At 41.4% G+C, this 26,220-nt stretch overlaps 1 protein-coding gene across 1 annotated transcript in view; it reads right to left on the minus strand.

The window, feature by feature from the left end:
- Positions 1-26,220, minus strand: part of NUDT3 (nudix hydrolase 3) — a 123,070-nt gene that overhangs the window by 45,433 nt on the left and 51,417 nt on the right. The window contains exon 2 of the mRNA XM_045866722.2: positions 16,565-16,675. Within this exon, the coding sequence (XP_045722678.1) occupies positions 16,565-16,675 (111 nt within the window). The remainder of the gene's footprint in view (positions 1-16,564; positions 16,676-26,220) is intronic.

Consider the following 26,220-nt stretch of genomic DNA (forward strand, 5'->3'; position numbering starts at 1 on the left):
GAAAACAGCCTGAAGGACGTAAGAACTGGGGGAGAAGTGACAGTGACTTGGACCAAGGTGGTACTAACAGAGATGGTGAGAAGTGGCTGGCTTCTGGATATAAATGCATTCTGAAGGTAGAGTCAACAGGACTGGCTGGGAAACTAAATACGGGGTGTGAGAAATGGAAGAAATCAAGGATAACTCCTGGTTTTTTGGGTTAAGCAACTGAAAGGAAGGAGTTAAATTTACTGAGATGAGGAGCAAGTTTAGGAGAAGTACTGGAATCACAGGTTTAGCTTTATGTATATTAAGTTTTGGGCGCCTGGGTTGCTCAGTCGGTTAAGCGTCTGCCTTTGGCTCAGGTCGTGATCTCAGGGTCCGGGGATCGAGTCCACATCGGGCTCCCTGCTCAGTGGGGAGTCTGCTTCTCCCTCTACCCTTCACCCCTGCTTGTGATCTCTCTCTCTCTCAAATAAATAAATACAATCTTAAAAAAAAAAAAAAAAAGTTTCAGCTGCCAGCTGGACAACCAAAGGGAAATACCAAGTAGGCAGGTTAAGGAAGGCTGTGGTTGGGGATGAATGTGCATCTACCTACCCACCCACTAACCACCTCCCACATTCAAAACCTTGAGACTGGGCCAGATCACCAAGGAGGATATGGAAGACAGACAAGGAAAGAAATGAAAAAGGACAATTCCAGGACATTCAAACCTAAGAGAGGAATCAGCAAAGACACTCAGATGCAGGAGAAAAGTCATTCAAGATTTTTTTCCCCAACAGTATCCTGCTTCCAGCCTTTGATTCTTCCAGCTAAGTTATCATGGACAAGTTGTCACTGCTGCACCTTGTCTGAATTCATGTCTCACAGAAACTGTGAGATAACATGATTAGTTTTGTTTCAGGTTTTGTGAGGCAACAATAAATAGCACACCGTTTCTAAAGTCGTAATTGTCCACATAACCAATAAAAGAGTTCACATAAATATATCTGACAGCAATATTCTTTAGTTCTCAGGCTGATGAGCACATTTGATCTTTTTTTCATGGATCACTTCTACTCATACTCCTTTAAAGATTAATCTAGGCATCTGGAAACAGCAAACTGTCTAAATTACCTCCATGTGAATCAGTCCCTTTCTCAACTCAACTACCTTATCTTCACTAATCATTTTAATTCAAATCTAAAAAAAAAATTGAAGAATAGCAAGATCAGGTTGCAAAGCTAAAAATAAGCTTGCATCAAAGACTGAAACAAAAACCCAACTGAAGCTTTGGTGGCTACCACGGCTACCACCAGAGGCTACCACTTTCTTGCAGGAGAAGACAATACAGAACAGAATTTCAGCAAGTCTAATTTTAACGTTTCTGAGCTGAAATAGATCTCTCTAGAAATCCGTGGGGGATTGTGGCTATACAGTTAAGCACTTTACTGACTTTCACAACTGCTTGATGCCTTCACATTTATGCCCAGAGTCTGGAAAAAGTGATGGGTTTTAAGAAACAAAAACAACAAAATTTAGACAAAGTAAAATTTCCGATGGGCTTCCTAGTCCCACTTCCCTCCCCAGAGGTAATCACTCTAATCAGTTTAGTGGTTTTCTTTCCAGCCTCCATTCTAAGTATTTACATACATTATACATATGCACATATACAAATATGTTTTAGGATTTTATTTTGCACAAATCAATCATACTTGCCATTTCATTTCACTAAATGTCTCTCAGAGCTCTCCGTGTTGAGATATGTAGATTTCCTTTATTATTTAAACTGCTGGATGGTAACACATAATATGAATATGCCACAACTGAGGAATAATTCTCCTATTGATGGGCATTTAGATCATCTCTGGTTTTTGCTATTACACATTAAAGTTGGGATGAACCTCCTGTACATGCTTACGTGAATAAGCATTTCTCTGCAGATACTTAGAAGCAAAAATGCCGGGCTCAAACATGAACCAAAAAGTTAGTCACAAGATTTGGTCAAGGTCTCTGAGCCCATGGTAAGAGAGGAGGCAGGAGGGAGAAGAGGTGGGAAAACAGAAAATGAGAGCAAAGAGTAAAGTCAGAAAACCCCTGCCTCCTCTTTTTTATTTTCTGTTTCTTATGAACCGCCAGTTGACTGTTCATATCCAATATGTAAGGATACCACTGAGAAGCTTACAGTCAAGTTGGAAGGCTGACAAGCAAAAACACACAGAAGTTGAAATACACCAAAATGTTACCAGTGGGGAATATAAAAAATTTAAATTTGTTCTTTTTACTTTTCTGTTTTGCAGAATGTCCATATTGAGTAAGAATACACAGGAGAAACATACTTGAAACTTACATTACAATGGGATGGTTGGAAAAGCACCTAAGTATCAGCCTTGAAATTCATGAAAGCTTCCATAAAATGAAGTGACTGCACTGAAAACTCAAAGAAGTGTGCCCAGGTGGCAAGGGAACAGGGTGAGCTTTCTAGCTGGAGGGAATCACATGTATTATGTCAGATGTGTGGCGTGTCCTGAAATGGAAAGCACTTGCAATGACTGGTGTACGGTGTCCAAAAGAGTATAGACATTTTAATTTAAGTAATCTCTAAACCCTACGTGGGGCTGAACTCAAGACCCGGAGATCAAGAGTCGCATGCTCTTCCAACTGAGCCAGCCAGGTGCCCTGAAAACACTACAGACATTTTTTTAAAGGATTTACTTATTAGAGAGGGTGGGGCTCCCGGCTGGCTCAGTCGGTTAAGTGTCTACCTTCGGCTCAGGTCATATCTCGGGGTCCTAGGATTGAGCCCCCGCACCAGGCTCCGTGCTCAGTGAGGAGGCTGCTTCTCCCCCTCCCTCTGCCCCTGTCCCCTGCTCATGCGCTTTCTCTCTCTCTCAAATAAATAAAATCTTAAAAAAGAGAGATTCATTTATTAGAGAGAGACAGAGAGTGGAGGAGCAGAGGGAGAGGGACAAGCCGACTCTGTGCAGCGCCTGACATGGGGCTCAATCTCATGACCCTGAGATCATGACCTGAGTCAAAATCAAGAGTTGAGGGCGCCTGGGTGGCTCAGTTGGTTAAGCCACTGCCTTCGGCTCAGGTCATGATCCTGGAGTCCTGGGATCGAGTCCCGCATCGGGCTCCCTGCTCAGTGGGGAGTCTGCTTCTCCCTCTGACCCTCCCCCTTCTCGTGCTCTCTCTATCTCATTCTCTCTCCCAAATAAATAAATAAAATCTTAAAAAAAAAAAAAATCAAGAGTTGGATGATTAACCAACTGAGCCACCTAAGCACCCCCAGTATAGACATTTTTAAGGCTCTTAATACATGGTGCCTCCTTCATCATCCTGGATAGATTAGTTTTCTAAGTCTTGGCTAATTTGATAGAAGAAAGATACCAGCTTATTTTAGCTGGCATTTATCTGATGACTAGTGAGATGGAGTATGTATTTTTTTCACCTACCATTTCCTCTCCACTTAGAAGTGGGAAAGCCCAGGGAAGAACTACTTTTCTTCAATCATTATCTTTCTTTCTCCATTCCATGAGTTTGCAGGTCACTGAGCAGTACTACACATTCACCAAGGTACCCAAGTACCAGAACCTTCTTAACTACGAACTCCTCTGCCAGGATGTCAGGGCTCTCTACCACCTTGCTGTATTCATGACCTATTCTTTCCTTCTACATCATCTGCCATGTTCAGGACATGAGTCCTAACCCTAACCAAGCCTACAGCAGGAGTCTGACAAATAGTTACCAATTAAGCATGAGTAACTAAGCAACTGGGATCTGGAGGACAAAAGGAACTCCCAGATCATTCAACATAGAGGTTTTCCACAAATGCGACTGTCTTCAAGGGCACTGTGGAAATGTACGAGTGTTTCTGGTTATCATGATGGCTGGAGGGGACCGGAAGTGCTGCACTACCCGCAATAAGAAGGCTGGTCTCACCAAGAACTATCCTGTGTGACTTTTCAAACTCCTGCCACACATTTCTGTGGGTGGAAAACCTGGTTTTAACAATCTAAGCCTGAATCCAAATGACAAGCTTGAGAACCACTCCAATCTAAACAATCATTTGCAAACGTAGGAGGACAGTGTACTCCCTACACCATGCCTCCAACCTCAAGGACACACACAATGGAGGAGATCTACAGACAAAAAATCTACACAGAACCAACACAAAACCTCCTACTCAGTTCTTAGGTCATATTTCCTAACTTATTTTACTATCCCTATGTCTGAAAGTGGCCCCCAAATGGGGTAAAGAAGGGTTATATTAGGTAACTGTCCCTAATGTAAAGCAAATTATAACCCAGGTTTACAAAGAAAAGATAAGTGACACCTCCCTGCTGGTGCCAATTACTTCCTCTTTAATATCATCTTGTCATTTACTACCAATTCAAACCAACCCAGATCCAACCCCTAAATAATCCAAATTAGCAACAAGGGCTAATTCTACCCCTAAGAGTACCCCTTCCTAAAAAAAAATTTTTTTTTTACATTGTCAGGCTCCTAATACTTCTCCTGAAAGTATCAATGATGTGAATACATTCATATTATTTTATAATATGAAAAAGCAAATAATGTTATTAGAAACCAATAACAATATTAAAATGTTATTAAAAACCAGTATCTTAAAAGAGATAATACAAATAAAAGGAAAAAAAACCCTTGTAATGTTAAATTTGAAGTGGAAATATTAACATGAAATCACGATTTTTCTTTTTTAGTATGCTTTCTATTACTGTCTACTAAAAGGGCCTTGGAGGAGCTCATGACATCCTAGTATCAGTAAGCACACCAAGCACCAACTTTGGTTTCAAAATAACATTCTCCACTAAAAGAAAACTTTCTGGGGGCGCCTGGGAGGCTCAGCTATTAAGCGTCTGCCTTTGGCTCAGGTCATGATTCCAGGGTCCTGGGATCGAGCCCCACATCAGGCTCCCTGCTCCGCGGGAAGCCTGCTTCTCCCTCTCCCACTCCCCCTGCTTGTGTTCCCTCTCTCACTTTGTCTCTCTCTGTCAAATAAATAAAATCTTTAAAAAAAAAAAAAAAAAAGGAAACTCTCTGGAGAAATAGTTGACAACAGGTCTAGGACAGGAAAATTCAAGCTGAGCTTGGCAATAACTTTGCTGCATTTACAGAGCAAGGAAGGACTCAAAAGTACATAGGAGGTTGCCTGAAAGGGTACACACTGACCAAATCTGAGACATTAAAGCAATTATTAAAGCATAATCTGAGAATTAAAGCAAAGCGAATAAAGACTGTAACTGACCATAATACAATGAAGAAAAATTAAGATCCATGGGCCCAGAGGGGTATTTAGAGTAAGAAAAAAAGGGGCACCTGGGTGGCTCAGTCGGTTAAGTGTCCAACTCTTGATCTCAGCTCAGGTCTTGATCTCAGAGTTGTGAGTTTAAGCCCGAGCTGGGCTCTGCACTGGGCGTGGAGCCTATCTTAAAAATAAAATAAGAAGAAAAAAGTGGGAAGGCAGGGAGCATGGAAGAGGAATGAGGAAAAAAGCTTTCCCTTACAGAAGAATTTCAGCTAATTAAAAAACAAAATTAGAAAGTCATTGTACTTTAGTCTCTACTGTAAGGATCTATTTGGTAAGATCATCGGAAGATGCTAAAACTACTAGCTGAAAGATTGCTGGGAGACAGGATATTCACACAGTGTGGAAGCATTACTCAACAGATTACTTAGCAATTCTGTTGCATAGGCGGAGATGCCCTGCTACGATAGAGAGATCTGTCAGCAACGACCTGATCAAACATTTTATCACTAATGCCCAGGCAACCTGACATTATGCATCTCCTGATGTTAAATACTAGGAAGCATGTGGCATCACCTATGCAGCAACCTATCAAAAAATGTCTATCCTAAATCTAATTAAGCCTCTAGCCCTGTGCTGTTTAATATGATGGCCATTATTAACATGCAGCTAAGGAGCACTTGAAACGTAGCTGGCGTAACTGAGGAAATGAACTTAAAATTTTGATTGTAGGGGCGCCTGGGTGGCTCAGTCAATTAAACGTCTGCCTTCAGCTCAGGTCATGATCCCAGGGTCCTGGGATTGAGCCCCAGGCTGAGCAGGGAGCCTGCTTCTCCCTCTCCCTAAGCCCCTCACCTGCTCGTGTGCTCTCACTCTCTCTTGCTTGTTCTGTCTCAAATAAATAAATAAAATCTTAAATTTTTTTAAAATTTTAAGTAGCCATATATGGCTGGCTAGTGGCTACTACACTGGACAGTTCAAATACATAATTTCAGGAAAGTTCTACTGGACAGCACTGCTTAAAACGAAGTTGCTATAAATACAGAGGATAAGGAAGAAAGTTAAAGGACAGCAAGAAGAAACAATCAAACAAAACCAGAACATGAGATATTCTATTAGACAACTACCCTGGACTCTTTTTTTTTTTTTTAGGGGAGAGACAGACAGACAGACATTATGGAATTATGAATTTTCTTAGATGTGACAATGGTATGTGGTAATGTAGGGAACTGGCTTTATTCTAAAAAGATGCATGCTACAGAACAGAATTGAGAGGTGATAGGTCATAATATATATGACTTCTTTTCAATGGCATAGCCAAAAAAAAAAGTATGTATAGAGATAAAGCAAAAAGTCAACAGATAGATCTAGAAGAAGGTATACAGTGTTCTACTATTTAAATTTTTTTCTTATATGTTTGAAAAATTTGATTAAAACATTGAGGAAAATATAGCCAGCTGTGGAATTATGGTAATATATTGTCCTCTTTGTGCTTTCTGGATCTTCATTCTGCTAGGAACATGAATTATTTTCTCATAATCAGAAAAATGGTGAGCTATAGTCATCACCAGTTTAATCAAGTAATCAAACTGGCTATGCTAACAACCTCACTAAGTGCTACAAGGAGAGCACAAAAGCCCTCAGATTAAGAGCACTGTTAGTAATCTCTACACCCAACATGGGGCTCGAACTCACGACCTCGAGATCAAGAGCAGTGTCCACTGACTAGTCCAGCCAGGCGCCCCCTCAGCACTGCTCAGATTATACTGTTTCTATTTTTAAGTTGAAAAGTTTTACAGACCACTCTAATGGAAATTCATAGTCTAAAGCACCTATATATTTAAACTAAAATGCTCACTAACACAAATATGTGTGTTATTTTGAATACCACTTTTCATAAAGCTGAGAGTATCTATGCAGTATTTTTGCAAAAGCCAAAATGACAGTCACTAAAAATTGTCACTTTTTAAAAAAGATTTTATTTATTTATTCAACAGAGAGAGACACAGCGAGAGAGGGAACACAAGCAGGGGGAGAGGGAGAAGCAGGCTTCCCGCCAAGCAGGGAGCCTGATGCGGGGCTCGACCCTGGGATCATGACCTGAGCTGAAGGCAGACGCTTAACGACTGAGCCACCCAGGTGCCCCCAAAATTGTCCATCATTTAAGGCTGACCCTAGAAGTAATCATGGAAGTAACCCAGGAGGAGCCGTTTCCCATTTCGTAAGAGTGGAGAGGTGCCCTCCTCTGAAAGAAGAGAGAGGCCTCCTAGCTCTAGGGCCAGAGTTGAATTACACTCTCGGCCACGTGAGCACAGAGCAAAAGCTGAGCACGAGGATTAGCACAACACGCCTCACCCAGGCCCTTCACTGGAGGTGGTGTCTATGCCAAGGTCTCCTTTCATCCCTGAACTGTAACTGAGAGGAAAGGCCTTTTCCAAGTTCTCAGCTGCCAGAAACAGGAGATTCAATACGGATTTACTTAAGGGCCTTTGCCAGCGATCTGCAGGATTCATTCTGTCCTCTAACATAAAACAGCCTCACACAGGTTTCCACACTAAAACATAGTATGCTTTCTCTGTTCATTTTATATATTCAAAATTATTTTTTCTAAGGAAGAGCTCTTCTTTTACTGCCTTTTTGTATATATGCTTTATTACGAGGTCAGAATAAAGATGCTTCCACATGCAAAAATATACGTCCATATTAGGTAAACAAAAATTTCCTGAAAGTTTTCATCACTGAACCACATTTCCTATTAAATTCTTTAAAAGGGGAGTGCCTTGGAGGTTCAGCCGGTTGAGCGTCCAACTCTTGATTTCAGCTCAGGTCATGATCTCAGGGTCGTGAGATGGGGCCCAGGGTCGGGCTCTGTGCTGAGTGTGAAGCCTGCCTGGGATTCTCTCCCTCCCTCTCCCTCTGCCCCCAACCTAAAAAAAAAAAAATCTTTAAAAGGAATTAACTATCAGAATAAGATGTTTTGAGACATGATGATTCTTGCATTCTATAATGCTGTGACCAAATGAGCTAAAAATATCTTCTTTCCCAAATAAAAATAAAGACTCGATAGTACTTAACAAAAACACAATCTGTCTTAAGGAAAGTGGAATCCAGCATATCGTACTTCATAGTTTCCTCCTCAAGATCTGAATATAGCTGGCACATAATAAGCACTTATGACTCTTTCTGACCAACTTTTTATTTTGAAAAAGTTCAAATGTACAGAAAACTTCTTTGCCTATTTTTATACCTATTTTTAAGATAAATCTATAGGTGCACATAGCCATACCTTATCATTAACAGCTCATATTCATGTAATTTTAAATTTCTTAAAAATTAAATCCTGGAAATTCAGAGAACAGTATTTAAATGAAACCTGCTTTTCAACAAATTAGGTTGATTTATGGTCTCTCTTGATTTACAGTCATTTACATCTGGATGTATTTTCTCATATTAACATTTCCATTAAACAGTGAAATACTGCCAAGATTAAAAACCTTTATTTGCAAAAACAAACAAACAAACAAACAAACCTTTATTTGCTTTTACTTATCATTTAGGAGACTGAAAAATAAAACCGTCTTCTTCAAAGAAGCTGGAGCTTATCACTTTACAGTTGAAAATAAAGTAAAAATCTGAAACACAGCTCATTGACTTCATTAAGAACACATGTTTTGGTTGTTTTCTTTTTTTTAAGATTTATTTATTTTTATTTGAGAGAGAGAGAGAAAGAATCTCCAGCAGACTCCCTGCTGAGCACAGAGCCCGACGTTGCAGCCCTGGTTGTTTTTCATTATGGGCCTTTTAGTATTACTACTGTTGTTTTAATCCATATGCATGTATTCTTTTGACTAATGTTTTGGAAACAATTTTTAAAAATTAGTTGCCTAGGGGTGCCTCGGTGGCTCAGTCGGATAAGCCTCCAACTCTTGATTTTGGCTCAGGTCATCATCTCAGGGTCAATGAGATCGAGGCCCCCTTTGGGCTCCGCACTGGGTGTGGAGCCTGCTTAAGATTCTCTCTCTCCCTTTTCCCCTCCCCCACCTTCCACCCCATGTGTTTCTGTGTCTTTAAAAAAAAAAAAAAATTAGGGGTGTCTGGGTGGCTCAATCCATTAAGCATTTGCCATCAGCTTGGGTTGTGATCTCGGGGTCCTGGGATCGAGCCCTGTTCTGAGTTCCTTGCTCAGTGGGAAGTTTGCTTCTACCTCTGCTCCTCCCCTGCTCGTGCTCTCTCTCTCAAATAAATATTTAAAAAAAAAATTAGTTGTCTATATTAAAAGATCAGGAGCTCTCACATGAGAATCTAGCTTTCAAGATTCTCTTGAAACATCAGAACCATACTGGGTCTTGACTGCCACATGACAACTCATGGCTAGGCCTGAGTAGGAACTGCCCCCTGACCAGAGCAGGCTCTCCCCACATGGTTACTGCTACACCCACTGTCAACTGCTTATCCACTTCCCTACAAGCTTATGAGCTGGAGGACCCCTGGTCCCTGACATTACTTCTCCACCTTTTACCTATCTCGTTAAACTGATTAAAATATTTTTAATATATTCTGATATATATTTTGTGATTAAAGTCTGGGATTTAAAAAGAATCATGTTATTTCCATAATAAATTCTGTGTACCCTATCCCCACCTTCCATTCACAACAATTCAGGCTGAGGCCAAAAAATAAAGATGAAAATATAACACAGCCACACAGAGCCTTCATGTTTTTCTCCACTTCAGAGTCAAACACTTATGACCTAAAGAGAAAGGGTGACAAAACAGTATCTTAAATTACTTCCAAGTAGTTATAGGCTTTTTAAATGTTCTACTTGTATATAACACGAGCCATGAAATACTGCTTCTCATTTAGAGATAGTTCTGAGGTTCCATATGGAGCTTTCTAGTCGCCAGGACACATATATTAGAGAGTACAAACTTTTTTTTTTTGCAGAGACAGGGAACACACAGTACAAGAACTGGGATAAGAAGATACAGATTTTTTTTTTAAAGATTTTATTTATTTGAGAGAGAGAGAGAACGAGCAGGGAGGAGGGGCAGAGGGAGAAGGAGAAGAAGACTCCCCACTGAGCAGGGAACCCAATGCAGGGCTTGATCCCAGGACCCTGAGATCATGACCTGACCAAAGTCAGATACTTAAGCAAGTGAGTAACCAAGGTGTCCCAAGAAGATATAGATTTTTTATGGGGTGTCTGGGTGGCTCAGGTGGTTAAGCATCTGACTCTTGATTTTGGCTCAGGTCACGATCTCAGGGGTGTGAGATTGATCCCTGCATTGGACTCTGTGCTAAGTGTGAAGCCTGCTTAAGATTCTCTCTCTCCCTCTGCCCTCCCTAAACACCCCTTCCTCGGCTTGTGCACGCACTCTCTTTAAAAAAAAAAAAAAAAAAAGCCATAGATTTTAAAAATAAAGTTCACTACAGCATCTTCCATGATCTCAGGAAGGGTCACAATAAATTCTTGATAGGATGATGTAAGACCAGTAAGGCTAGAGATAAGGACAAAGCCCCTCTGTACCCTGGAGGCAATCATGACCCCTGATAGTATATTAAGGCACCTAGCCATTCAAAAAAACTTTCCTAAATGAAGGTGAATTAAGTCAAACGTGCCGTGACATTTTTACTTTTTCGTACAGTGTATTAAAAACTTGAGAAAGGGCAGCAAGAAGTATAGGGAAGTATCAGAAGACCTCACTAAACTGAAGACATGTCCAAGGTGGTGAGTTGATATGGCAAGCGGCAGGTGGTGAAGAGCCAGAGGAGTGGCAGAACAGTGTGATATCATGACACAAGTGAGAAAGTCCGAGAACAAGCTACACTTTTTTTTAAAGCTGTGCCTATGTCACAGATTCGTGATCAGGCTGCTTACAGATGCCGGGAAATGGCTCTGTGGACACAGGCCTTGTCCAGACGTGAAACAACAGATAAAAGGAACTGGCATTTGGCCACATATTTTCAATTGTCATCACTGACTACACTTCTCTAAAGGCAGAAGGCACCCATCTTTGTCATCCTTGAAGAGGACACACTGGAAGGTACGCACACATTTTTCTCCCGATTCTGTTTTCAGATGTTCTTATCTTGGTGATAACGCTGTGGGTTCACCCGAGGTGAGAATGGGGAATAAAACAAATGAACAGAGACAGAACGGTCTCAGATCTAGTTTCTCTCCCTCTCCCTGTCAGCCAACAGTTTTACCTTTCCTATTGAATTAGCAAGAAAGAATAGCTCTGAGAACTACACAAAGAGGTGCTTTTCTTTTTGATTACAGAGGGTGTCACATGGCTGGCTCACACCAGCCTTTGCTGCCCTGGGCTGGAGATGCACTGTTACCATGGCCCCTGGGTGGCTCTGGGAGAGAGCCCCAGCCCTCTCACTCTCTGAGTGGTCACTATAACAGGATTCTGACCATAAGCAGCTAAAAAATGGAGGCGTTTCCAAAAGGGAGTATTTTAGCCCTTGAAATGTGACTGCCAATGTTTCAAGTGCTACAGATTTATTGGTTTCTGAAATTCAGCCAATATGCTGAAATTTTTAAGCTGGGTTAAACAAAGCCTCCGAACAGACTGAGTTTAATGGTATCTTGGCCCAACAAGGCCATGACAGACTACTTAATAATTTCACTCCATTCATGTTGACACAGAACATTTTTCTAGTGATAAAATAAATATATGTTCAATGCAGAAAACTTGATAATCTCTGAGCTAACCCAAAGATAACCACCGTGAACATTTTGGTAGACATTCTTTCAAGGAGCATAGCATTTAGAGGTGTGCAGGTGCTGAGACTAGATGTTCTGGATTCAAATGTTACCTTGAGCACCCTTGGTTGGGCGCAATTTGGACAAACTACTTAATCTCATCGAACCTGTTTTTTCTCACCCGTAAAATGCAGACAGTAACAGTTCCACTATCTCATAGGGTCTGGAGAGGATTAAATGAGGCAACATTTGCAAAACGCATAGAACAGAGCTCGGCACCTAGCAGGTGTGCAAGCAGTGTTATTTATTTTTCTACACAAACAGACACACACATTTCTTTTCCAGTAAATGGTTTCATATTATAAATACTGCTTAATAGTCTGCTTTGACCACTTAGGAATGTGTTAAAAACATTTTCCTGTGTTAGTAAATATTTTTTTACTACATACACAGGATCCTTGAAGTAAAGCTGCTGCAGGTGTTCTGAAGCGCGAGCTGCCATTCTTGCGCAGCACCTGAGCTCGGTGCTCTGAGCACAGCAAGAGAACTAAGAGATCAGCAACCGAAGCAAAGTGAAGGCAAACATCCTCAAAATGGCCAGGAGCTGATAATGTCGCCTGGCAGCTGCGCCCACAGGTCAGGTCATCTCTGCTGGGAAGGCTGCATGTGAGATGCGCAGACAGGTAAATGGTGCACTCAGGAGGGAAAATGCAGAAAGCAGCGAGCAGAAGCCAGGAGGCTGAGGAGAGATTAGAAAGGCAGCTCATCCACCGTGGAAGACAGGGGCCACACTGCACTCCTGCTGTCGGTCCAGCCACCGTGGGTGGGGCCTGCCTGCGCCCTGTGACCCAAGTTTCTAGTCCTGCGCGGCCTGGCTGGACAGCTGCTGTGACCCTGCTGTATTCTTCCTTATCTGAGAGACCTACAGGTGTGTTTAGTCCTGACAACCCAAAAGGGCCTCCCTCGTATTTATGGGGCTGCTCTAGTAGTCCCGTCAATAACTGAAACGTTTATTTTGTTAGGTACTTGCTATGTGTTAAGCACTGAGGATTAAACAATGAGCAAAAAAGGATGGTACACGACTACACAGGTGTAAAGTCTAGCACAGAAGACAATTAATCAAGCAGTATCATAGCATGACAGACACGACGATGCTAGAAGTACAGACCGCAAGGGAAACACGCAGGAAAAACAGTGAGTCCTCTATCAAAGACTTGACGGAGCCCGAAGGAGCTTCAGGCTGAAGGATAAAGTTAGTCAGGTGTGCCAGATACTGCAGAGTGTTCGCTCGGTACACACTCCAGCCCTGTGTGGACTCTACGACCACCAGCCTTTTAAAGTTACAGAGTCTTGATAGAGCAACAGTGGACTAGATCAGCATTTCCAACCAGGCCACCCAAGAGTCTTGGCCTCACTTAACAGGGAGGGCCTGGTTTCTTTGGTGGGTGTCTTTCAATCCTGGAAATATTTAGAATGAAATACAGAAATGTTTAAGAGAATCAAAATCGTAAGATACTTCTCTGTTAAGAAGGAGTGCAGACATATTTTATGATTTTGTAATGTGTAAAAGAATTTGGCCTAGGGCGCCTGGCTGGCTCAGTCAGCAGAGCATGCGACTCTTGATCTCAGGGTCATGAGTTTTGAGCCCCACATTGTGCATAGAGATTACTTAAAAACAAAAAACAAAAAATCTTGGCCTATTAGATTGTAACCTCGGTTTTGAAAATATAATTGAATAATTTCTTTCTGACTTGTGTTTTTAAGTTGAAAATCTTAGTAAGTTTACATATATTATGAGAATAAAAAAATCTAAGACTCACCTCATTTGTAAGTTGTTTTTTTTTTTAAATATTTGTTTACTTAAGTACTCTCTACACCCAGCGTGGGGCTTAACTCAAAACCCTGAGATCAAGAGTCGCATGAGCCACTGACTGAGCCAGCCAGGAGCCTGTAAGTTTAATATATGATATTCACAGGACATTTTGTTGAAGAGCTTGATCAGATTTTTATTTTTTAAGTCAGACAACTGAAGTTCTTTAGAAAGCACTTCTATTTAGCTGTATGAATCCAATTTGAAATATCTGAAGCTCTTCAATTAACTCTTCTAGTATTATCCAAAAGTGACTAGTAAAATCTCCTATGTTTATATATAGAGCAATCAGAGCTGTAAGAATTATGAAAAAAAACTAAGTTTTTGAAAGTGCACTTTACAAAAGTCATAACATTTTGAAATCTAAGTAAACCCCGGAATAGCGATTTCTGCTTACAAAAGCTACCCTTCAACGGCAATTTAAAAAAAACACAACATATATATTATATTACATCCTCTCTGATTCCAAGTCTTGTACTCTGTTGATGGATGTGGAATTGGAAAAACCGTCCCCTCTATTTTATTTTGATAGAAGCCACTGGAATGTTTGTTTCTGTAATGACATTTCACTAATTTTTATTGTTTGTGCAAACATTTGATTTGTTTGGTACCGTATTCTAAAGTTGCAAGCAGTTCTCAGACATTTATCCTTTCAATAATGCTGGAATAAAGTACAGGGTGTGGTATGACTCTCCTCTGACTTCCTCAGAGTCGAGCATGGTCTAATTTCAAGCACGGGACCCCATGTGGACAGGAGGGAACAGGGATCCTGAACATCTGAGGACAGGATCTGTTGTCTGTGCTGTCACTACCCTCTGCCCCACCCCCAGTGCAGCCTCCCTCTCACCGGACTGAAGGGCCAGACAGCACTTCCAGGAAACAAAGGGTTAAGAGGGTGCTCTACACCCTTTCCTGCCCCTCACTGCATTTCTACTCCAGTCACCTAGTTCTCTCCATCTTCGCTGCACGTGTATAACCCACGGATGAGTCAACCGTAATAACTCAGAATCCAGCAACAGTAACGGCAACTGATATAAACTCTCCGGAGACAGAGGCCAAATCCATGTGCTCCACAAAGGTACGGCAGTCAGATTGGCCCCAACTCCTAAAACCAAGTAGCAAGTTTTGCACAAAGTCTCTGAACTTTTCTCTTTCTCTTTATTCTAGAACCATCACTGTATTTCAGGTCTTCCGACCACCTTTCTGAATCTACAACTGCCACGGAAGCTCTTTCAAACATCACTTTTGCTTTAGGTGCCTTAGATCCTACAGGAGTCAACTGATCTGAATTAAAGTTACGCAGCTTAGGTCCACCAATTGACCCTGCCACACTTACGTGAATAGTCAAGCCTCCAGAAAGGAGCAGGCAAAGATTCTGGTGCGCTCAGGCCTAGGAAGGCAGAGTGCAGAATCACATCTGCCCCTCCAGGCCACCGTACTCCTCGGGTCTAATAAGAAAGGAGGACACCAATTCTTACTATGTGAGAATGCCTGTCACATCCTCTCTGACAAGATCGCTCCCTACGCTCAGATCATTTCCATTAAGGGCATCTCTTCAGGACTTTTACTGTACCATCCATTGCTCCACCTGTCATAGAAGCATGTATTACTTTCCATTCACCTAGCTGTGTAGTGGGCACACACAGGGAGGATTTAAACTACAAAACACACTTTTTGCTCTCAGAGATTATAGCCTAGTTATAGACACCAGATATATGATAAAACAACAGGGATATGAGCCAACACAAGTCCGTAGGACTTCAGAGTGAAGGAAGAATTCCTTAAGTATTCCAAGGGTAAGATTAGTTTCAGAGGACTTCTGCCAAGGGCTGAACCCAAAAGAAACGTAGGATTTAGACTTGTTCTTAGTGCTATTTTATATGTCCTTAGAATCAGTTTTAAATTCCCTCTGGAATAAAGAAAAGCACTAGCCATGTGGCCAGGGCAAGTAAATGGGGGTGATAAAACTTACACCACCTCGTCAGGAGTCTTCAGTGAAATAAAATAACATAAGCAGAGCACGGCACAGTGTCGCCACAACAGGCTCTGGAGGAATGTTATCCCTTCCTCCTGGTCTTGAACTGCAATCTGTTTCTCAGTTTCCCCAATCAAACCATAAGCCCTTGAAGTAAGGGAACGAAGGGTCCCAGACTTTACTTCTGACTACTTATTCTAGAGGATCTAATAAGATATACTGGGCATGGCCCAGGAACTCAGTACATAAATGCTGCATATTGTGTGTGACTAATAACAAAGAAGATACTATTATCTCTCTAACGGCACTATTAATGACAGAACTGCTGCTTCAGCCACTGTTCTATGGCCAGGACCCAGGAAGCAGAGGAGAACAATGGCCTCCTCCTCCTCCTCATTAATGAGAAAGAGCCATTTCTATCAACACTGCCTGTCCCTCTTATTTCTTAGGGCTGATGAACTGTTTGTTCTTGATCTTCTATCCCAGATAACAGAGGCAATGCTGAAAGAGCTCCATGGGAAATCACCGAAGACTGTCTGATATAATTAGATACAGTCACTACTGGAGCCTTCTCTCTGCACAGAGTGTCCGACACACATCACCATGTCACAACCCAATCACCCTTTAATCAAGGAAGCACACGGTAACCGTTAAATGCCTTCTTTCTGTGATCATGAGTATCTTTATTCAGTGAGTGGTGATGAATTAAAGAACTCCGCAGACATGACAGATTCATGATTACAAGGTCCTACCATGCCCTTCTTTCTGAGCGCATACCTCCTCACAGACTTCACGGGCTGCTGCCACACTCGGCTCCTCCTCGGGCTCCATGCCTCCCCCAGGGACAATCCAGCGGTCTGGATGGCGACTACTGCTCACCAGTAACACCTGAAAGTCACAGAGGTCACATAGACAGTTAAAAAGAAAAAAGAAACATTTGTACAAACTCAGACTCTAAACAACACAAAGTAGAAGCACCCAAGACCTACTTTTTGTTTATACCTCTCCAGGTCACTTGTAGGGTAGCTTTCGTTTCTAGTGGAAAGAGTAGACAATCCACCTTGTAAAAGCAGAAGGACATGTGAACCAGTGGCCATTACCTCTACCTTCCTTCAGGCTCTCAGGCACTTGTGCTATCTATCCTCTCCTTTGTTCCTTTCCCTAAAGATCTTTGAACACAGAGTTGACAAGGGGGGGGGGGGCGGGGGCGGGAAGAGTACTGATAAGCCTGAGCACTGTGAAGGGCTGGCCAGAAGCAAAGAAATCCTTAGCCCTGGTTGGCACCATAGTCCCAACACCTTCCCTCCCAGGTTGTCACTCCCATGTGTTCCAGCTCCTGGTCCATCCAATGGCCACAAGCCAATACAATGCACCACCCGAAGTTCTAAGTGTGCACTGAGAACCCAACTCCCTCATCTACATGTAAAGTTGGAAAATTTCATCATGCTGAGATAAAACCAGAATTTTTTTTACTAGGAAGTTTTATTAAGAAATGAGCAGACAACCAACCAAACACACCCACAAAATCCTGATACAGACTATAGTTTACTAATGCAAATTTAACCAGCATTCTAGTTATGGCTGAAATAAAATCCTAGAATGTCTCCAGCTCCTTTTCCTTACCCCTCTCTAGGGCAGATGCTAAAGTTAGGTGGACTCCTCCTTTGGAGGTAGAATTACGTTGGCATTACTTCCAAAATGAAAAGAATCCTCTACAGCTCCTTACACCATTGCTTTCTGACGAGCTCTTTTGAGCCTCCGTCCCTATTCCAAACGTATTCCCCCTGGGCACTTCACTTCTACTCTGCAGTCATCCTTGTTGCCTGGAAGAAAATGCTATGTCCTCTGTAGCCCCTACAGATTCCACCACTGCCTTCCGGTGACCTACCTTCCAGTCCTCTCCCATTTCTCCCTTGAGGTTTCTGCAAGTATATGGGCTCTTGGAAATTCTACCTTTTTCTTCATCCTTAATCCCTTTTCTTCATGTCATGACAGAGTCTCTTGATGCTCCTCTACAAAATCTGTGATCTGCTGACTCAGTGGGCACCATGGAGTTAAGAAGGAAATCCATGAATCCATATACAGTCACCAATATATAGTCCATGGATGGAGAAAACAATATCTTTATATTTATAAGTACTATTTTTTAAGTGTATGTAGGTTCTGCTTTGCACAATTCAGAATAATTTAAAATAATATATGAAACCCACAGGGAATTTTGGGGTGGTGTGTAAATATAAGGGATATTAAAAGTATAATGTGGAAGGTTCTATGAAATTTTGTTTTTAAAATAAGAGTCCTCATTGTATTCCCACCTCATACCACATACAAAAATGAATTCCAAATGGACCAACGATCTAGATGTAAGAGCTAAAACTAGAAACGGCGATAAATCTGAGGTGCCCGGCTGGCTCAGTTGGTAGAGCATGTGACTCTTAATCTTGGGGTCATGAGTTTGAGCCTCACTCTGGGGGTAGAGTTTACTTACAAAAATAATTTAAAAAATAAAAGATAAATAAAAAGCGATAAATCCTCATGATCTTGACTTTGGTAAGATATGTCGAGTTCTTAGACATGACACCAAAAGCTTCATCAAAATTAAAATCTGTGCATCAAAGGACACGATCAAGAATGTGAAAAAACGACTTACCAAATGGGAGGAAATATTTGCAAATCATCTATCTGATAAGGGTATGCTGTCCAAAATATGAATACATAAAAATATAAAAAATCTTACAACAACAAAAAGACAAGCAGCATTTCTCCAAAGAAGATCTACAAATAGCCAAGGAGCACATGAAAAGATGCTCAACATCATTAGTCACCAGGAAAGTGCAAAGTAAAACTGGCATGAGATACCACTTTACACCCACAAGAATGGCTATAATTTTAAAATAACAAGAACTGGCAAGGATATAGAAAAACTGGAACCCTCAAACATTGGGTAAGAATGTCAAATAGTTCAGATGCTGTGGAAAGTTTGCAGTTCCTCAAAAGTTAAATAAAAAACTACCATAAGGGGCACCTGGGTGGCTCAGTCAGTTAAGCATCCAGCTCTTGATTTTTTTTTTTAAACGAAAGACACTTTCTATTTTTTTATTTTATTTTTTTATTTGACAGAGAGAGAGAGACAGAGAGAGCAGGAACACAAGCAGGGGAAGTGGGAGAGGGAGAAGAAGGCTTCCCGCCGAGCAGGGAGCCCGATGCGGGGCTCGATCCCAGGACCCCGGGATCATGACCTGAGCCGAAGGCAGACGCTTAATGACTGAGCCACCCAGGCGCTCCTCAACTCTTGATTTTGGCTCAGGTCATGATCTCCTGGTAGTGAGACTGAGCCCTATATCAGGCTCTGCGCTCAGTGGGGAGTCTGCTTGAGGTTCTCTCTCCCTCTCACTCTGCAACCCCACCCTTGCTCTCTCTCTCAAAAAAATTAGCAGCTGACTTAACAATCTCACTCCTAGGTATATACTCTAAAGAACTGAAAACAGGTGCTCAAATACTTATATACATAAATGTTCACAAAAGTATTATTCACTGTAGCCAGAGCACAGGAACAACTTAAATGTCCATCAATGAATGAATGGCTAACATGGCATACACATGTGCAGGACGAGTCCTCACAAAAAAAGAATGAAGCACTGATACATGCTACACAGTGGATCAACTTTGAAAACATGAAGCTAAGTGAAAGCCAGACTCCAAAAGTCACATATTGTAAGATCCTACTGATGTGAAAGAGATAGAAAGCAAACTGCTGGTTGCCAGGGACTGGGAGAAGGGAAGATTGGAGAGTAACTGCTTAATGAGAGTACAGGATTTTGTTTGGGAGTGATCTAAGTGTTTCGAAACTGTATAAAGGTTGCTAAATGCCACTGAATTAGTGGTACTAAATGCCACTGACTTACTCACTTCTAAATGGTTAATGTCATGTTATGTTAACTTCACCTCAATAAAATAAAACTGGTATTAAGATCACAGTAAATTTTTAAAAGCTAAATTTGGGAGTCAGTGCTACTACTTTCTACATCAGAGTCTACACTCCAGGGGAGTGGCCTTCCAAAAAGTTATCCTTAGTTTTATAAAGTATTAAATTATAGAGATGAAATAGAAGAAAAGGGGATCATTGCCACACTCCTTCTCCCATCTCGTGATAATTGTGGCAAATCTTACATTTAAAAAAAAAATTCCTTATAAAAAAATAAAAAATAAATTTAAAAAATCTTTATTGAGTACACTTGTGACTGGGCACGGAGTGTTAATATGTAAGTGATGAATCACTAAATTCTACTGAAACCAATATTACACTATATGTTAACTAGCTAGAATTCAGATAAAAATTTACCAAAAAATTCCTTATCAAAATAAAAATAAACCCAAACACAACCATGTTTGTTAATTTAAGTTAAAAAGTTTTTTTAAAAAGTCTTCCAAAGACTCTAATAATGGCATTTAAGTCATAACAATCCACTCTGCAAGGAAAACTCAAGAAGAAAGAGTAGAAAAATGGGTTAATCTTTCACTGATTTGTTATATAAACAACATGTAGTCTTTCTTCCTAGAGTTCTCCCACTTCTTGGCAAAGTGTTATGCAGCCATTCTAAACCTAAGCATTTGCTTGAAAGGCTGACTAGGGCCATCCAATTAGGTTATAGACCAAATGAAAGACCTTTACAGGGACAATTCCTAACATAAAGTATAATTTAATTTCTAACTTTGAATCAATGTGAAATATTAATCAGTAATCTAGGAAGTGTTATTACTTTGCACATTCAAAGTATGACTATGTGAGGTAATACTACGGATAATACTGACACTTGGAAAAACAAGCCTCATTACTTTGTAGTCACACTTCAAAGCAAACACTATTACCAGTAAACAGTTCTCCTGGCTAAGTTTCCTTGACAACCCACTGCAAATTTACTGCAAAAAAACACAAAACATTCTTTACTTTAGCCAGAGGCTTTACTCCTTCCTATCTTATAAAACACTAAATGGTGTTTCTGGTCAATAAATTCTGATTCTGAAGCTTGATTTTTAAATATAAAATTATCTGAAAAGAAATTAAATGGCAAAGCTCCTAAATCTGAAAATGACATACTAAGGAAAAAAAAAAAAACCACAGGATTTGTTATTTATTCAACAAATTCATTAAGCATCATTATAAACCAGGAATGGCAGTTGCAGATTAAACCTCTGCAATTTTAAGGCAGATCAGAGTGGGGGACTGGACGACCAGGTATTAGACCTTTCATGAAACTCTTATCACTAAGATAGGTGATATTGGTGCAGAGATGGGTAAATGTACCCATAGAACACACCACACCCAACTCCTGGATTTATGATACAGGTGGTCCTACAGAGCAGGGAGAAGTCAACAGGTAGGGCTGGGACAAGTTGTTACCCACATGGACCCAGAGGAAAATCATTATATTGATTAGGTACACATGTATGCAAGGAAAGACTAAAGAAATCCATAGGAATAATAAACCTAATGGGGGAAGATTTACATAAAGGATTTAATTAAGCTTAGAACAGTAACGTTGTTTTTTTTTTTAAAGATTTTATTTATTTGACAGACAGAGACACAGCGAGAAAGGGAACACAAGCAGGGGGAGTGGGAGAGGGAGAAGCAGGCTTCCCGCTAAGCAGGGAGCCCGATGCGGGGCTCGATCCCAGGACCCTGTGATCATGACCTGAGCCGAAAGCAGACGCTTAACGACTGAGCCTCCCAGGCGCCCCAGTAATGTTTTATTTCTTAAGCATTATTAAAGCAATTTTAAAAACGTTAATACAAATTTTCAAAAGAATATAAAAGAGGGGCACCTGGGTAGTTCAGTCTTAAGCCTCTGACTCTTGGTTTTGGCTCAAGTCATGACCTCAGGGTCCTGGGATCAAGCCCCACATCAGGCTCCACGCTCAGCAGGGAGTCTGCTTCTCCCTCTCCCTCTGCCGCTCCCCCCCACTCATGTTCTCTCTCGCTCGCTCTGTTCTCTCTCTCAAATAAATAAATAAAATCTTAAAAAAAAAAAAAAAGAATATAAAAGAAAGGCCCTGCCCTAAAGGAAATGAGTATCTAGCAGAGAGGGGAAGAAAAAAAAAAAAGAAAGAAAAAGAGTAATAAAGGTGAGGAATGCTTTGGTTGAGGTAGGCATGGGATACCACAAAGACTGAAAAGAGACACCTAACCCAGGCTGGGGGCCGGAGGGTAGGGGTGTGGGGGGAGGTAGTAGAGGGATGGTAAGAGAAGGTTTCTTAAAGGAAGTGACTTGAGTTAAATCCAAGCTCAAGAGGGACATTTATTCAACAAAAATCAGAAGCTTACTATGTGCCCGTGTGCTTAGGACACAAAAGCAAGGTAGATACAGCCTCAGCTTTTGAGAAATTTAAAGACCAGTAGATAAGACAGACAAGAAGTCAGGTAACTGTTTATACTTCAGTAACTGTGGCAGAGACCATAATGTTCACCAGATATTTTATGTTCTTGTTTATGGTATTCCAAGCCCCCTGCTATTAGGTGGGGCCATCTGACTAGTTCTGGCTAAGGAAATGTGAGCAGAAGGGACACACATCACTTCTGGGCTGAGGCAGGGAGAAGCCCATCCAGCCTCTCTTTTCCTCTGTCACAGTGCCCAAGGATGCAGTGAGTTCCAGCTGATGTAGCTATAAGCTGGGACCTCTGAATGGAAGAGTTCCTGTGTAGAGCACAGCCTCTGAAAAGTGGCTTGTAACAAGCAATACAACTGTGTTGTGTTAAAACAATAAGATTTCAGGGTTAATTTGTCATTGCATCATAACCTACTCTATCCTGATTAACTGTGAGAGGTCAGTGAAATGTCTAAGGATCTCTTCTGTTGACCACCTCATGCCCAAGCCTTAAGCAAAGAGCTTGACCCATATTAGTGGCCAATAAAAGTTTAATGAGCAAATGAAAGAATAGTTCAGGGAAGCCTGGGTGGCTCAGTCAGTTAAATGGCTGCCTTCGGCTTAGGTCATGATCCCAGGGTTCTGGGATCGAGTCCCACACACTGGGCTCCTTGTTCAGCAGGGAGCATGCTTCTCCCTCTACCTGCAGCTTCCCCTGCTTGTACTTGCTCTTGCTCTCTCTCTGACAAATAAATAAATAAAATCTTAAAGAAAAAGAATGGTCCAATGACAGAATGAACAAACGAGTGCTTTTTCTGAAAGATTTTTATTTATTTATTGAGAGAGAGAATGACAGAGAGAGAGCAAGAGAGGGAGGAGGGTCAGAGGGAGAAGCAGACTCCCCACTGAGCAGGGAGCCCCATGCGGGACTCAATCCTGGCCAGGACCATGACCTGAGCCGAAGGTAGTTGCTTAACCAACTGAGTCACCCAGGCACCCCACAAACAAGTGCCTTAAAAAAGGAGTGCAGAGGGGCGCCTGGGTGGCTCAGATGGTTAAGCGTCTGCCTTCGGCTCAGGTCATGATTCCAGGGTCCTGGGATCGAGCCCCACGTCGGGCTCCTGGCTCAGCAGGGAGCCTGCTTCTCCCTCTCCCTCTGTCGCCCCCCCCGCTCATGCTCCCTCTGTATCTCTGTGTCTCAAATGAATAAATAAAATCTTTAAAAAAAAAAAAAAAAAGGAGTGCAGAAAGCATACAGAAGGGGTTACTTAGGGAGGCTGAACAAAAAGGCAAGGGTCTAATTATCAAGAGTTTGGATTGAAACCTGAAGGCAATGGGTAAGTCAAGGAAGTTGTTTAAGCAAAGAAAATAACCCAATTTGTTTCTGTTTTTAATTTTAAGAGTTTATTTAAACAAAAATTAATTCCTTCTGGGCAATGCCACACTAGAAGTGGCTAGGAGCGTTCCTCTCATTTTGGGTTTTAGGAAGGTCACTCTGACTTGAGCTGGACGTAGGCAAGCTTGGTAGCAGAATAGGTTTCTGCATTTAATTCGGGTTGAGAAAGGATGAGGACAGAAGTGGGAGTGGGAAGGAAGTTACAGGTTCTCAGATAAACAGAAAGAAGCATCCACAGGACCAAGTGATTGACAGATTATGGGCTCGGTCAACAGTGGAGCTGCCCTCCACCATTGAAAATGTGAAAGGTCAGTGGAGGAGGGAATCTCAGGGAGGATATCCTCTGAACATATGAACTGAGAGTATAATGAGATGTCTAATGAATATTTTTAGTGGATGTTAGAATAAAATATTCTAATGAGGGGCGCCTGGGTGGCTCAGTTGGTTAAGCGACTGCCTTCCGCTCAGGTCATGATCCTGGAGTCCTGGGATCAAGTCCCGCATCGGGCTCCCTGCTCAGCGGGGAGTCTGCTTCTCCCCCTGACCCTCCCCACTCTCATGCTCTCTCTATCTCATTCTCTCTCTCAAATAAATAAATAAAATCTTTAGGGCGCCTGGGTGGCTCAGTCGGTTGAGCGACTGCCCTCGGCTCGGGTCATGATCCCAGGGTCCTGGGATCGAGTACCGCGTCGGGCTCCCTGCTCTGCGGGGAGCCTGCTTCTCCCTCTCCCACTCCCCCTGCTTGTGTTCCCTCTCTCGCTGTGTCTCTCTCTGTCAAATAAATAAATAAAATCTTTAAAAAAAAAAAAATCTTAAAAAAAAAATTCTAATGAATATTTTAGTGAATTTTGTCCACTAAAAAAAGAGATTTGAGGAAAAAATGGTCTCAGACTCTTCAAGCCAGGATGAGACTAACACAAGAAAGAACATACATATTTGCAAAGTTCTAGCTAGAGGAGTTATCCCCATTCTCCCTACCTATTGTCCACTCCCCTTGGTGTCAGAAAAGTTTCTATTCCCATTACCAAAAGCATAGTGGGATAAATATATTCCACATCTCCCAGGTTAAAGTTCTGGAAATATTTTCCTTAAAAAATTAGATTATCTATAGTGATAATCTACATCATGGGAAATCCTGATTAACAAGCTATAGATCTTAGACATATTACTAATTCCCAAAAAACTACATTCAATAATACACCCAACATGATCTCATTTCCAACAATGCAATGCTCCTGACATTCAACAGTCCCTCAGCACTGCCATTACCACCAGAGAGCTCTGCTGGTATCCCAGATGGCATGAGGGCTGCACCCTGTCAAATCTGTGATATGCCCTGCAAACTGCTTCTACAGACAAACCTCTTCTAGTCATTTCTGTGTCCCTTCTTTAAAATAAGACCAGGGGCGCTTGGGTGGCTCAGTTGGTTAAGTGTCTGCCTTCGGCTCAGGTCATGATCCCAGGGTCCTGGGATCGAGCCCCACATGGGGGCTCCCTTTCCCCCTGCTCATACTCTCTCTTGCTCGCTATCTCTCAAATAAATAAATAAAATCTTTAAAAAGAAATAAAATTTCAAAAATAAGACCAAAATAATAGTGAATAATTATCTGCACTTGCTTGGATTCCAGATAAATAGAAGTGTTACTATTTTTTACAGAATATATTTTATATACACACATACACCAGTGTGGAGCCCAAAGCAGGGCTTGAACTCAAAACCCTGAGATCAAGACCTGAGCTGAGATGAAGAGTTGGATGCTTAATCGACTGAGCCACTCAGGTGCCCCATACAGAGTATTTTGGAGAACAGCTGCCCCAAGTTCTTATGCACAAGGACCCTATAAAAATATTTGAAAGATGAGTAAAGCTCAGCAAGAAGTCAAATAACTTGTCCAAGTTAAATCAATAAATTATCACAGGGCCAAGCTTTAGTAATATCAGTTCCTACAGTTTTGAAGCCGTCTTACCCTTTGACTATGTTTTTCCTACACAGGAGCTCAAAATACTGCTGAAGTAAGGAACAAGTAGACATAAACAGGCAGTTTACAAAATGCCTTATAAACATCCCTTTTCTTTATCTAGTGAATCAGGCTGTTTATTTAATGAAAGGAAATTCCCTGTCTAGTACAAAGAAACACCATGCAGTGCTGTGAACAGATAGTCTGACAGTTTTACTTTGGAAACAACAAGGTATTTTAAGAACAATACGAGAAGGTGGTCAGAGACACAAACTCTCCTGCACGGCATTCTTAAGCATGAGTCCCAGGGTACAGAGTGTAACATCAGCCTTCTAAGTGAGTGGCCTGCCCAGTCTTCCTCAACTAATGTCCAAATGTTAAGAAAACCACACAAAGCTTTTATATTGCCTGGTAGTCAATGACTTTATTTCTAAAAAGAAGACTAAAGAAACCAATAAACTTGGCTAAATTTGCAGGTTATATGAAAAAAGACTGAAAGTTGTTGGATTACACTGTTTCAACATAACTTACTGGAATGTCCCAGGCTATTTCTGTAAACCTTAACCCACTCCCACAACCCCTGTATGTACTGAAAGAAAACAGACAAATCTTGGGGGGAAATAAATACCAACAACAGCAGGTAGTATTTATTCAGTGTATTTTGTGCCAGGTGCTGCATTTTACACATTCTATTTTTAATATACTCTTCCTATTTT

Source organism: Mirounga angustirostris, unplaced genomic scaffold (assembly GCF_029215605.1).
Source record: "Mirounga angustirostris isolate CCGP_5_RB_7025 unplaced genomic scaffold, mMirAng1.0.hap1 SCAF_8, whole genome shotgun sequence".
In the NCBI taxonomy this organism is placed as follows: Eukaryota; Metazoa; Chordata; class Mammalia; order Carnivora; family Phocidae; genus Mirounga; species Mirounga angustirostris.